The 12,993-nt window shown below is 44.1% G+C and overlaps 1 protein-coding gene across 2 annotated transcripts in view; it reads right to left on the bottom strand.

Annotated features, from left to right (window-relative positions):
* ANGEL2 (angel homolog 2 (Drosophila)) overlaps positions 1 to 12,144 on the bottom strand; it is a 14,779-nt gene extending 2,635 nt beyond the window's left edge. The window contains exons 1-7 of one of the 2 annotated variants that reach the window (XM_010150583.1): positions 11,712 to 12,144; positions 8,986 to 9,239; positions 6,725 to 6,794; positions 4,625 to 5,046; positions 3,580 to 3,706; positions 2,863 to 2,923; positions 774 to 937 (exon numbers count right to left, since the gene is read on the bottom strand). In XM_010150583.1, the coding sequence (XP_010148885.1) occupies positions 774 to 937; positions 2,863 to 2,923; positions 3,580 to 3,706; positions 4,625 to 5,046; positions 6,725 to 6,794; positions 8,986 to 9,239; positions 11,712 to 12,138 (1,525 nt within the window). In that variant the 5' untranslated portion in view covers positions 12,139 to 12,144. The remainder of the gene's footprint in view (positions 1 to 773; positions 938 to 2,862; positions 2,924 to 3,579; positions 3,707 to 4,624; positions 5,047 to 6,724; positions 6,795 to 8,985; positions 9,240 to 11,711) is intronic. The other variant, XM_010150591.1, reaches the window with a different exon arrangement.
* Positions 12,145 to 12,993: the final 849 nt, after the last annotated feature.

The following is a 12,993-nucleotide window of genomic DNA, read 5'->3' as shown; positions in this document are numbered from 1 at the left end:
TCCGGGTTTCATTGTTCCGAGCCCTGCAGAGCCCCTTCTCTGGCAGCACTGCACCGTGCCATGATGTCCGAGCACAGCACAGAAGGAATGGTGACCAGGGAAGCGTCCTGCTCAGAGGTATCCAGGGTAAGAGCACTAACGCAGTGAAGGACAGCGCCGCGTTACCCTGCGAGAAACACGCCCGCAAAGGGGTACCGCGTCTTTCTCGCACCATCTGGCGAGTTTTAGCTGCAACTGCAACCAAGAGCGACAACGGGGCACGGGCAAGGGACTGCTCTCAGAGCAAAGGCCACGGGGGGCCGTTTCCTGGACAGAAATTACATCAAGCCGATCGGCAAAGTAACCTTCTAAGGAACCGTTCGTTTATCAGGTTTAACGCACACGCTAAGTTGCTGTTCACCGCTTTGTTATTCAGATGACTGGAAATAACTGCGCTGTCGTCAGTCCTGGCAGGTTACCTACAGCATTATTGCTCAGGTGCTGCTTAGAGTGCTCCTTCTCCGTAGCCTCAGCCCATCTTTGTGCTGAGATGGCAACGACAGCAATGCTCAGTGAAGTAGAAAAGTTTGCCCTGTCTGGCACTACAAGTCCAACTGTGTGGAGCGGACAGGGCCAGCCCTGTTTCTCAGGTAACTGCTGACACGCAAAGCACCACCATGAACCCTCTGAGGTACTTCACGTGGATTAAATTATCGCTACGTTTCCCTTAGAACAGCACCTGAATATTCCCAATTCAGCATTTGTGAAAAATAATTAAAAGCTGGTTCCTTTACCTGGCTGGGCAGCAGTATCGTCATTTGCTGCCGAATAGAAAATATAATCCACCGTGACAGCACTGCGGGAGTGACAAGTTGTTACTTCTGGTACCCCAGTTTCAGGAAAGTAATGAGAATAGACTGAAGACAATTTAAAATGGTGCTGCAGTTTTGAAGACAACCTAAAACAGGAGCCAAAGAAAACAATGTTATTTTCTTGTATTTCCCATAAAGGATAAGCAACAAGGAAATACCAAATACAAAATTAATTCTCTGGATACTCAAACCAGTGTTTCCTTCACACAATCGATCCCACTGCCTTTTGTGTTAGTGGCCTAAACCTCTGAAGGCAAAACGCAGGCAGCTTTTTCAGTACAAGGCAGGTACCCAAGAGCCTGTCAAAACTGGCTTAACTGACACTTTAAATAAACAAAGCTTTCCCTCCACGCACGCTTTGTAGGATTTCACATGCCCTCACTCAGCAATCTCTCCCTGACAGTGGGGTGGAAGCGTCCACTACAGCAGCTTATATGAAAACCATACACTATGAAGTCATCTAACCAGGCCCTTCAGCATATACAAAAATTAAGATTTTTAGGTTTTTCTTCCTCCCCTAAACTAAAGCTGTCATGTGTTTTCACGTCAGGCTACGCCTAATCTTCTTTCCTCCACCCAGACTCCCATTTTGTCTCTCCCCATCATCTGTCAGTCCAAGCCTCTTCAGTTCAGCTCATCTTGTCTCACCTGCTTTTTCAACCCTGAAACAAACTGCAAAACCACACCTTTCAGCAAAAGAACTCCTCTCTCTCTCCCTCCCAGCCGCTTGCTCCCATCAGCTCTGTAAATCATCCATCCCTCAGCTGTACACGTCTCCCCTTGCGTGGCTGCGTGTTAAACCTGAGCCACAACATGTTCTGCTTAAAAAACCCCAGCAACTACAGAAAATACCAGCGTGACACCTGCCTGATTTTAGAGGTGACAGGCAGACATGCCAGTTGGTACAATACAGAGGGGTAGCAACTTCTGCTCTTGTTACATGACACCCTTTTTAAGACAAGGCAAAAAACCTTGCAAGCAGCGTTCAGCACGTGACATGCTATGGATTTACACTGCAGAATGGGACTTACTGCCTCCTCTCTGCTTCTTTTCTCAGAAATGCCTTGTTACTTAGCTTTTTGATCACCAAGGGTTTTAATACAACTGCCTGCAGCAATACCAGGATCTCATTTCTGATAAGAAATGGCTGCTTGGAGCCTGATGTCACACATACACAGGGCAATTTCCTTCTTCTGTGCCTTCCTTTATACACCTTCACCCGTTTGATAAATGCAAATATATTTTTCCTTTCAAAAAAGTTACATTTTCCTTCCCAGCAGGACAGTGGTGGCTTCCTCCTTCAGTACAACAAGCACATGTTTTGATCCAAGTAGGAGCTGTACTACCAGATCCGTAATACTCCAGGTTTCTGGCACTGCAAGAACTTACACTCTCCCACAGAGCTCTTGACAAGGAAGATTTTATGATCTTTCCAGTTCCTTTCCCCTCCTTTATCCCAATTTCACATTGCATTATAGGATTTTACTAGCATCCATAAACCAGTATCTCAAAAACTGTAAAAAGAGAGAAGTGCCAACACCTAAGCAGCTGGACAACACTGGGGTTTTCGTTGATTATTTTCCCTCTCTCAAAAACACATTTTCTGCAACTGGACTGAAGATCACAGCTTCCCTACGATGCCACTACACCCCAAAATGTCCTGTTTATGTCAAGAGGTGAGGGAAAAGTCAAAAGCATTCTTGTAATAAGCAGACAGAAAGCACCCTCTGAACAGCACCAACACCTCTGCATTCCACAGTAACATCCGCAAGCTCCTGCAAGAACGCACTCCTCCGTTGTTTCCAGTTCTCCTCTTTTGCTGCCCCATCAGCCTTTTCATGCTGAACCACCAGGTGACTTTTTGCCAGACAGGCAGACAGCGCTGGCTGGGCGTCCCATACCCATGGCTGGAGTCAGATGCAAGTGCGGTCTAAACCAAAAGAAATCCCCAAAACCCGGCACCAGCCGAGGGCTTCCAACTCCCCCCCCCGCCCCCTCCCCCAACACATACTTTTCAGAAGCCAGCACAATCTCCTGAGCCTTCTCCGGTTTCGCGGCTTCGCATTTTTCTCCTGCAAAATAAAACCATATTCAATTTACATTTAAAAATAGGATGTAGGAAAAGACCAATACTGAGGAGCTACAGAAAAAAAAATTCTTTAAATACACATATATTGCAGCAGGCAAGATACAATTCACAAAGCTGGAATAAATTCTTCTGATCCAGCAGTATGAAGCCCTCCAAAAACTCTTTCAAATTAGGTCCCATCCATTTAAGATTGGTGTTTTCTGTCAGGAAAAAACAGTGGATGAAAGATGTACTAATACTCAGCAAGGAACCACTCGCTTTTCCCACTTGTTCCATCAAGCGCTTCCGCCCTAACACACAAACACCGCAGCAGGACGCAGGTTCATCCCACACACACACCCTGTGCTCCTCCATCTCCCTTTTCCCAGTCACAGCAGAAGCGGCTTTCCCGATGCCAATGCGGTGGTTGAAATATTGCGTGCCAGCTCCCACGTGACAACCTGCATTACCTTCTGAAGGCAAACTGTGAGTTAAGTTATGCGAACAAAAAACTTCGTTAACGAGCCCAACAAGGAAGTTTTGCAAGCTCATGGCTCACTGATTTGCCCCCATTATAATGAACAGATCCCCTGTTTTTCAGAACCACCTGAAGGGTATTTTCAAAGGACCACAAAAGTTCATCAGCCTAGAAAAACTGACCTGCGTTTTCTTCTTTTGGTTGCCGTTTTATTTCATATTCACAGTTTTGCGAAATACCCAATTTTTTTGGCCAAATCGGAATCGACAAGATTCTTTGCCCTCTTGGAAACTGTTCTTGTCCAGAAACCTAAGAAAGACAACGTGAATTTTTTCAGACAGAAATTTGATTCAGAAAAGCCACTTTTTTTTCGCAAAGTTTAAAGTTTTAAGCCAAGAAATCCCCACCCCCCTCAAATCAGTCTTTCATAACGGCTCATCAAATCTCTGTAAAAACAACAGCGCTCCCTAAGCTGAGAGGCTACCAAGACCACTTTCTGCAACGTAACAGGACTGAGTGCACACAGCTCCCTAGCAGACACTTACTTTATCTTCACGATGCTTATTCTTCTGGGAGCAGGTCAAGTCAAAGCAGGGCTTGAAACAACTATCCACTGGCAACACATACCAGTCCGTGGGGCTATTTTTTCATGTTTTCTCAAGGTACTCTAGTTACTTTCTATTAACTAGCACTTGACACATCCAACAGCTACATACAAGAGCTTACAACAAAAAAAGCATCTAACCTGAAACAGTTTAGGTTCAACATCTCACTTCCTTTTTGCTTTTACAATTATTCTAGCCACTGCAGTTCAAAGTTTATCTAAATTAAGATGCATCTCCCCATACAGTACACAGTAGGCATTTGATTAAGTAGTTATTTTCTCCTACTTAAAAGTCTGGGACACTTAAACAGAGTGATGCAATCATCCCGTGGATAACCACCTTTCAAGATCAATTAATCTGTCCACAAGTTTTTCACTGCGAAATGCTACAGGCAGATACGATATTCTGTAAGGCACAGCTAAAACACCCAAGCTTATTTTAGTCACTCCGCAGTAACTCTGGCTTTGCAGAGTGCGTAAAGGGCGTTAGGAACGCCCTTTGATTGAAAAAACAGTTGCATTGGGAACAATCACAGCGATGGCATGCTAGCACCACTCGATTCCACACTTCTCACAAAAAAAGGTTAATGCTGACTGAAAGAGAAGTGAAAAGCATAGCCTACCTTCCCTATAGCAAGTCCTTCATAATTCAGCTTTCCTTCCTTTATAAACCTGTACAGTGGAGAACCAGGCACAGAATTGAAGTCCCCGCAGATGATAATCGGACAGAAGGTACCATCCTCCTGAGGGGCGACACTAGCGATCTCCGCCAGGAGCATTGCAAGCTGGGTCAGTTTGATGTCCCCTCGCCGCGGGTTATACAGCAGGTGCGTATTGGCTACACAGACTGCAGCATTAGTTTTACAGGGAAGTCTAGGCTGCAAAAGCAACACCAGTCCAACGTTGTCCCTGTCCAAGAGTGGAATATCATGGCGAAAAAATTCCACAGGGTTTGAGGAAATCAGGCTAAATTTGGAAGTTTTGAAGCAGATAGCACAGCCATCAGGTTTTCTCCCTGTCCTCACTTTATACTCACAGTGATACCCTGCAAGAAAGGCAATTAAAACCATAAAATATCATTTTATAAATAGAGATTATTTTTAAAAAAATAGATAAACCTCACGGTACTTTTCTCACACAGCAGTCACCACCCAGTCTGAAGTACCAAAGACTATGTGACGTTCACGTTGAAGCGTGAACACAAGACTCCTCCTGTCCTGTCTGGCTTCAGTTTAGATACTACAGGAAACCTGGTCTAATACCTTTCGTGATGTGTAAGCATCCACGTAGATACCAGGCTTGTTCTCTTCTTGTGTGGAAAAAACCCAATCCAAAACAAACCCCAGAAGTCACATAGAAGTGGACTTGTGTATTAAAGTTTTTTCTGGATGTTACCACAGTGGTTTAGGAATCATACCAGTGAAGCATTACAACCAAAAGCAATAATCACTCTAAGTCATAAATCACTGTCTAAAGTGATTCACAGAACAAAGGTCTCAAACCTATTTACACAATTATGTAATTACCCAGTTAGCAGCAAGCTTTTGACAGGGAAACTGAGACACTTTTCACACAACAGTATTGGAGTTCAAGCAAGTCCACTCAAAAACAGTAATTTGCCAAGATCCTCATTTTACATAGAAGTGAAATGCAGATTTTAACAAGCCCTTATCTAGGTAAGAAAAAAAAAATTTAATCATCTTGAAACAATGTCTAGTTTTTGCCATTTTAAAATGCTTCTCTGCCCAGCCATGCCGTATGAATTCATGAAGTACAGCCCCATGGAGTGAGTCAACCTCCGAGCTCACACCCATGCTGGAACTGGGGGGTTTCCCACTCCTCTCTCCCAGCTCCAGGCCATATGCTCCTGCACTTGTGGCACTTACTGTTAAGTCAGTAAGCCAACCGTAAACTAATCCAGGAAAATAAAATTAGTCTGGATAGCACTGTGCTGGACTGGTGGATTTCACCAGGCTGAAGGTCTAGCGAGTGCCAGAACCAGCCCACGACATGCATCTGGGAGCTAGGGAGAGGGAACAGGCAGAGCTACAGCAGCTCCAGACCCTCGTGTATAGCAGCAGGAAGTTCAGTTGCCCACACGAGCCCAGCCTTATAGCGCTGTTTCACGTTTCAAGTAGATTTAAATCAGTACTGCCACTACTCTACCTTCTCTACAAACACTCAATTCTGGGAGCTAGACGACCTCCAACTAACCAAGAAAACAGAGTCAGTCCGGCACTTCCCCTTGAACTGGCTCCTCCTGGCATCAAAGCACCAGTGCCAGGAGGAGCGGGGTCCTAGGACTGGAAGGAGAGGCCTAAGGCACAAAAGACTTAGATCAGTTTAAACCACCATGAAATCACCCCCACAGCAACAGCTTCCTTACATCAATTCACACGGGAGACCGATAAGACTAAGGTGACTGACAATACTAGCATAAAAACTCATTAATATAAACTGACCAGGGATAAAATTTAGTGCTGATATTTGGAAGGTTTCAAGCCAGAGAAACATACCCTAGAAAAGCTATCCAACAGGAATATTGGCAGAAAACAAAGGTAGTTTTTCAACACAGCCCTGGATGAATTTATAAAAGGGGGTATCTGACACTGTTGCGTGAGATAGCAGGAGTCTTGGTTCTATACTCTAAGAGGGTTTTTTAAGGAAAACAGTACTGGGGCAGGGGAGAAGATGATGTATGGGTCATAAGAGTTTTATCATACCCAGGGATTCCAAACTTGACTTGATCTCTGTTCTATAGTGGTCTTCTTGGACTTCTTGTAAACAGAGTACCTGAAGCAGAAGTTTACAATTAGAAGATATTAGTAAATACATCAAAATATTACTGTATGATATCTCTGTTGGTCAGTCTGTATAGGTATTAAAAAAAAAAAAAATCCAGAGGCTTTTGCCTCCATAATCCCTTAAAAGCATTCACTCTCCTACAGAAAATGCTTTTCAAGATTGTGAAGAGGGCCTCAATTCCTCCCCACCCTTCCTCAGACAGACATGAAATTTCAGATGTGAAATTAAGTTTAATCAAAATAATGACCTGCTAAGGCATTCTCAGCAGTTTAGAGAAGGGCTAAATGCCATAGCAGTGGAAAAAAGAGGCCAAGGGCACACTTTTCATTAGCTATAGAGTGGACAAGCAGCTTCCAAATTATAACCACCTGAACCAAAGATCAGCCTTGAAATACTCCATTAAGAGAGTTCTGAGCATCTTGGAGCTTCCTCCCTGCACACTGCAGTAACATGCAGATTTACAACCACCTTGGGCCTCTGAGGAAGGGCTGAGCTCCTGAAGAGTAAGACTCTACTCTACTCTCTAGAGTAGTAGAGTTAGAACTGCTTGCTGAACTGCCGCAGGCTCCACTTACCCAGCTGACACTAGCTCAACTCAAGGTCGCAAAGGAGAACCAGATCTCAAGCCATACTTTGAAGCGTGTGCATCACAATAAGGCTACAGGTCAAAACAGTGAATCAATTAAAAGTCTATGTCCCTTAGCGATAGATTCCCTGCACTTACTAGTCTGCAGGCAGCTGCTTGTCCTGACTTAGGGCAATACGAAGCATCACCTCTTTACTCCTGTCCTGCATTGTGTGGCTCTGCAGACTTTAGCACCTACTCTGAACTGAACTGCTCTTTGCCTGAGGCGCTGGCTTCAGTTCCAGCCTTTCCACCCTGGAGAACTGTCTGTTACCACTAACAGCACCAGGCAGATCCTCACCAGAATTCTTCTGGCCCAGCACTCCTCCCAGAAAGTCCACTAATGCATCTCACTGTAAAGACCTGCACACACAGCAAGTTGGAGTCTATTACCAAACTTTTGTTGGCCTGAACAACAACTGAAGCAAAAAGTTTACTGACTCTACTTCCTGATTAACAATATGCAATAAGCGTCTTCAAAACCAAACAAAAACCCCACAACCAACCAAAACCATGGTATTTCTTCAGACCCCAGGACAGACAGAAGGTCAGAGTTACATCTCAGTAGAGAAGAGCAAGCTTGTTCATGAGTCAGATGGTGCAGAGTACCAGCTGGAGAGAAATGAACACCTGAAAGGAACACTTTTGGATTAGTCTCACAGGAATGCTACCAACACCTGCATCCTTCTCTAGGCCTTGAACATTAATCTCAAGAAAATTGAGATCCACACAGCTGCCTCATCACTCCAGCCCTCACTGTCATTGAAGTAGTAAAACATTCCAGTCTGCCTTCCAAATAAGGGATTCAGACATGATTCTAAGTTCTCCATTACCTAGTCTAACAAATGGCTCTGAAGGATTAGCAGACAGATTATAGAAGGGACTTTTGATTCACTGAGAATACAGGCACTTGGGGTAACTACTACCCAAACAAATATGAAGTCAAAGTCACACACCTGGAAGTTAGGAAATGCCAGTCCTGGAGGTTGCCCTCATTTGACCCTCCTGTGTGCACACATGTTATTTTCCCTCCACAAAAGGGTGGCATGCAACCTTAAGTGTTTGCCAACTACTCCATCTTCCACATCCTTCGCACTACACTTATGGCACAATTAAAGAGCACCTTTAGCTCCAGAGCTTCTTGAACTGTACCGTCCCAGAAGCTGAGACTATCCTGGAGAAAGGTGCCCTGTTCTCCTACTCAAAGGATCTGCCATTAGCTACTGCTACAAACACAACACTAAACTAGGTCAACCTCTGGCCTATGCAAGTATAGCTGTTCTTATGTTCAATGCCTCATTTACAGCACTCAAGTGTGCTCTAGACAGAGAGATTTATGTGGAGAAAGAAGGTTTTGGAATTATAAAAAAATGGCAGTGTAAAGCAGAATACACTAACTGCATAAGCATAAATCGAAACTAACATTAAGCATGACATAACTAAAAGCTCAGCTGGATTCACTACACAGCCCACCTATCAAAATAAAGAACAACAAGAATGCTACTCCAGTTTATCAGTTCTTAAGAAATATCCACATGGTCATTTTCTACTCACATCTGCATCCAGCTGTTTGATTTCTTGCAGAATGTTGGGAAATCTGTATGTCCAGATTAACAATCGTTGCCTGCAGTGTTTGTACAGATGGGAGTTATCTTCTAACAGATTCTGAGAGAGGATATTGTAGGACATGACTGTAAAATCAAATTTTGCCTCACTTTCTGTATTGCTTTGGTCAGCTTCTTTATTGTCAGAGATTTTCGTTGTTCTATTGTGCTGACAGAAATATTCCCAGTGTCTTTTGATGGTTCCTGTTAAAAGCACATGAAGCAGAAAAAGTTCTGTAACGCACCATATGACCTCTTACTGCTCATAGAAAGCTGTCCGTTTTACTGACAACTCTTCACCTTTCAAACTGCTTAAGCAATTCTGAAAGCTTATTTGGATTAGCAGTGATTTAGAGCCTGTTTTAAGACGAACTTTATACAAGCATCAGTAAAAAAAAACAAAACCAAAAAAGAACCCCAAAACACAGCACAAACATTATATGCCCTGGATTTCAATGTGCTTTGAAATTAGGAAACTGGCACGTTCCAAGGAGATGGCTGCAGTCAGACTACCCCTCCCTGTAGAAAAGCCGTCAAACTGGTAAACCAAATCCAGTCTGTTGACATAGTCTCACGCTGCCTTCTGCCATTGCCTCCTCAGTGGAGATGAGCTATGTCAGTCTAGGAAACACCCCTGAGCAGCATATGGACATCTTGTTGATCTCCCTATCCACAAATAACAAGAGGTTAGGAATCAAACAAAGGGTTCACTTCTAGCCTGCAGTCTGAAAAACTCAGCCATAAGCTGCAATGGGGTCTACTGCAGGGGTCCCAAAACAGATAATAAACTTTATTTCCCTCCGTGAGGTTGAGAAATTAACAAAAAAATAATTACCAGGAACTTTTGAAAAGGCTTTCTTTGCCTTTCTGCCATTCCTAGTTCATATAAGGATACTAAGTATGAAAAGTTTGTAAGAACATATCTACTCATCATTAAGCATCCAAGTATTTCAGAAATGCTTTTTTCCACTTAAAAAGCTCACGAACTAAGATGCATTTCAGCCTTCACATCCCAACTCATCTGAGAGCATGCCAAGGTGCAGTTATCTGCTTTATCAACCAGTGGCAGACTGTGGCTATAGCTGCTAGGGGGGGTACTCTGTCCTGTGTGGGTAGTAAATTTAATCCCTGTGCTTATGGTACTGAGGACTGCACCCGGTATTCCCAACAATCACAGCAAGGTGTAAGTACTCTCCGTACAGTGGGAGAGAGGCCGCACTGCTCCTCAGCAGGTGTCTTCCATTGCCATCACCTTACAAGACGTGAACAGAAGATAACTAGGGAGGGCCACACTGCTAACCACACTCTCGGATAAAGTTGTGTCAAGGGGGGTTAAGAGAGCATGTGGTAATAAAGGCACAAAATAAACTCCCTTCCTTCAGCTCCTGAGGATGGATATGATGTTTCTAAGCCTTATGGATATTTGTGTCCAAAAATCCCTTTGGGATGCTGACTGCATCTGTCGCCCTTTTCAGTCACAATACAACTTCCACTTATTTTGTCAAGGAAGCGATTTATGCCAGAGGGCCTTAATTTTGACCTTGTCCCTCTATCCATTTCACAGTAGGCGGGACTGTAAATGCACACAATACTCAGTAAGACATTTGGATGGCCCGTAGAAGTTTGTATCCACAGTAAGCTAACTCGGACACTCTCAAGTTTGATGGAAGTTTGTTACTGAGTTGGGTAGACATCTCTGCACTTCTTACTTCTCTGGGTAAGTGCACTTGCTGTTTGCTCTGCCAGTCATGGTCTGACACAAAACTTGCTAATATGCCAGTGGCAGAATGCAAGTTATTAATCGTAGAATCACAGACTGGTTTGTGCTGGAAGGGACCTTACAGACCATCTAGTTCCAACCCCCCTGCCATGGGCAGGGACACCTTCCACTAGACCAGGTTGCTCAAAGCCTCATCCAGCCTGGCCTTGAACACTTCCAGGGATGGGGCATCCACAGCTTCTCTGGGCAACCTGTTCCAGTGCCTCACCACCCTCTCCAGGAAGAATTTCCTCCTGATATCTAATCTAAACCTCCCCACTTTCAATTTATACCCGTTGCCCCTTGTAAAAAGTGTCCCCCCAGCTTCCTTGTAGCCCCTTCAAGTACTGGAAGGCTGCAATAAGGTCTCCCTGGAGCTTTCTATTCTCCAGGCTGGAAGCAAACACCATTAAATCACAGTCCATTAATTCTCAGTTATCTAGGTTGCAGATAACTGGCTCAGAAAGAAACCAATTCAGGTCCAGCTGGGCTTATGAGCTCAGGTACAGTACAAGAAATAAAACTATAAGCCTGCCAGCCCAGCTCAGCCCAACAGCAAGTTTGCTAAATCTTTTTGCTTTTACAGAGTTCTCAAGTTAACAGACACGATCTGGTGACAGACACCTGTAAGAACCAAGCTCAGGACTCCCCAGCTGGGCAATCCCCCACATCACTGCCTGTGTTCTATCACCAAGCACCGTGAACCTAGCTCCAGCAGACTGTCTGACAGCACAAAATACAAGTTTACAGACTAAACAGCTTTACAAAACTGTAACACTTTTAAAGACAGATGTTTTCCTGAGAGAGGTGCCAAGAAAAACAGTAACTCAAAAGGTGCAGGCAATATGGCTTTTAAGTTGTTAGATGTGTTCAGCATTACAAATAAACCAGGAAAATGAGCAAAGAACATTTTTTACCTTTCTCGCTGCTATGTTTTTCTTTATTCTGTGCTACAGAAAGACACAATGCTTCCTTCTGATTAGAGAAGTTCGCTTCTTCCTCAAGAGCTGAAGTATCATGCTGGCCACTGAGTCTTCTCTTCTTTGTCAACAGTTCTTCTCCTTCAGATCTCATAACGGGGTTAGGTAGATGAAAGCAAGAACTTTGCGTGAAGTTATCAAGCTGCCAATTAGAGCTCTGAAACTGCCTCCAAGGTCCAAAAAACTGAGGGAATCTCCAGTTTGCTGAGAAATCAACTGGAACAGGAAGTGGAAACGAGGCCCAGGGATAGTGTCCAGCCCATCTCATCGAGCTGGAAACTGGGTTGTTCAAGGCGAGAACCTGAGAACCGTTCCAGTGGGCGATGCAGTCTCTGCCCAGCCTCTGCACGTGACGGGGCAGCATGGAGTGTCTACCAAAGAAAGCACAGGTTTCATTACTTACACACAACTACATCCACCTGTAGAAGGCTGCAGATGCAAGCCATCCTGCCCATGACTCACACAAGATACTCTCTCTCTACAAGTTAACACGTCCAAGATATTCAAACCCTTTTAGATGCATACAAGATATTTAAACCTTTATCTAAATGATATGCAAGACTTTGCAAAGCAATCTAGTACCTTTTTTCCCCCTTTAGATTTATAAATGCCATTTAGTTTCCAAACTCCATCCATCTGATTATCTATTTACAATCTATTTTCTGCCCTGTCGAATATAACTATCAGAACTTTCAAGTGCTTGGTGGAACAACCTTGACAAGAGGTCATTTTCGCATGCTGCATTAACTTTACGCTAGGGCTATCTGGACGGAATCAGAAAGCCACTTTCCTTCAAAGCAGTCAGAAATTTGTATAAAAAGCCACTGATTTGGCTCAAACCACAGTGCCAGGGACACAGAGGCATTAACTATCCCGGCATCTCTGGCACCAGCTTACAGACTGTCTGCATTCTTCTTTTCCGGGTGGGAACACCACATCTAAGTGATTAAAGCCATGAAAACAAGGTGTTTTTTTCTAGGGAAAAATAATCAAATCTGTGTCTCAACAAAAATGCAGGAAGGCTGAGTGGTATTCACCTGCCTCAGTTTCCTCATACCTTTTCCTCTTAAAGTACGAAGGTTTGAGCTTAGAAAGAAAAGACACCAAAGCTAGGTAAGCGTAAATTCGAGCTACAGCGAGAAGCGCCTTGCTGCCTCTCAGCCCAGCGAATAAGGCTGAACACAACTCCCAGCACAACCAGCCTGCCCTGAGGCAGCAC

This window comes from Eurypyga helias, unplaced genomic scaffold (assembly GCF_000690775.1).
Source record: "Eurypyga helias isolate BGI_N326 unplaced genomic scaffold, ASM69077v1 scaffold39460, whole genome shotgun sequence".
Taxonomy (NCBI): Eukaryota; Metazoa; Chordata; class Aves; order Eurypygiformes; family Eurypygidae; genus Eurypyga; species Eurypyga helias.
This window is presented reverse-complemented; position numbering and strand designations above follow the sequence as displayed.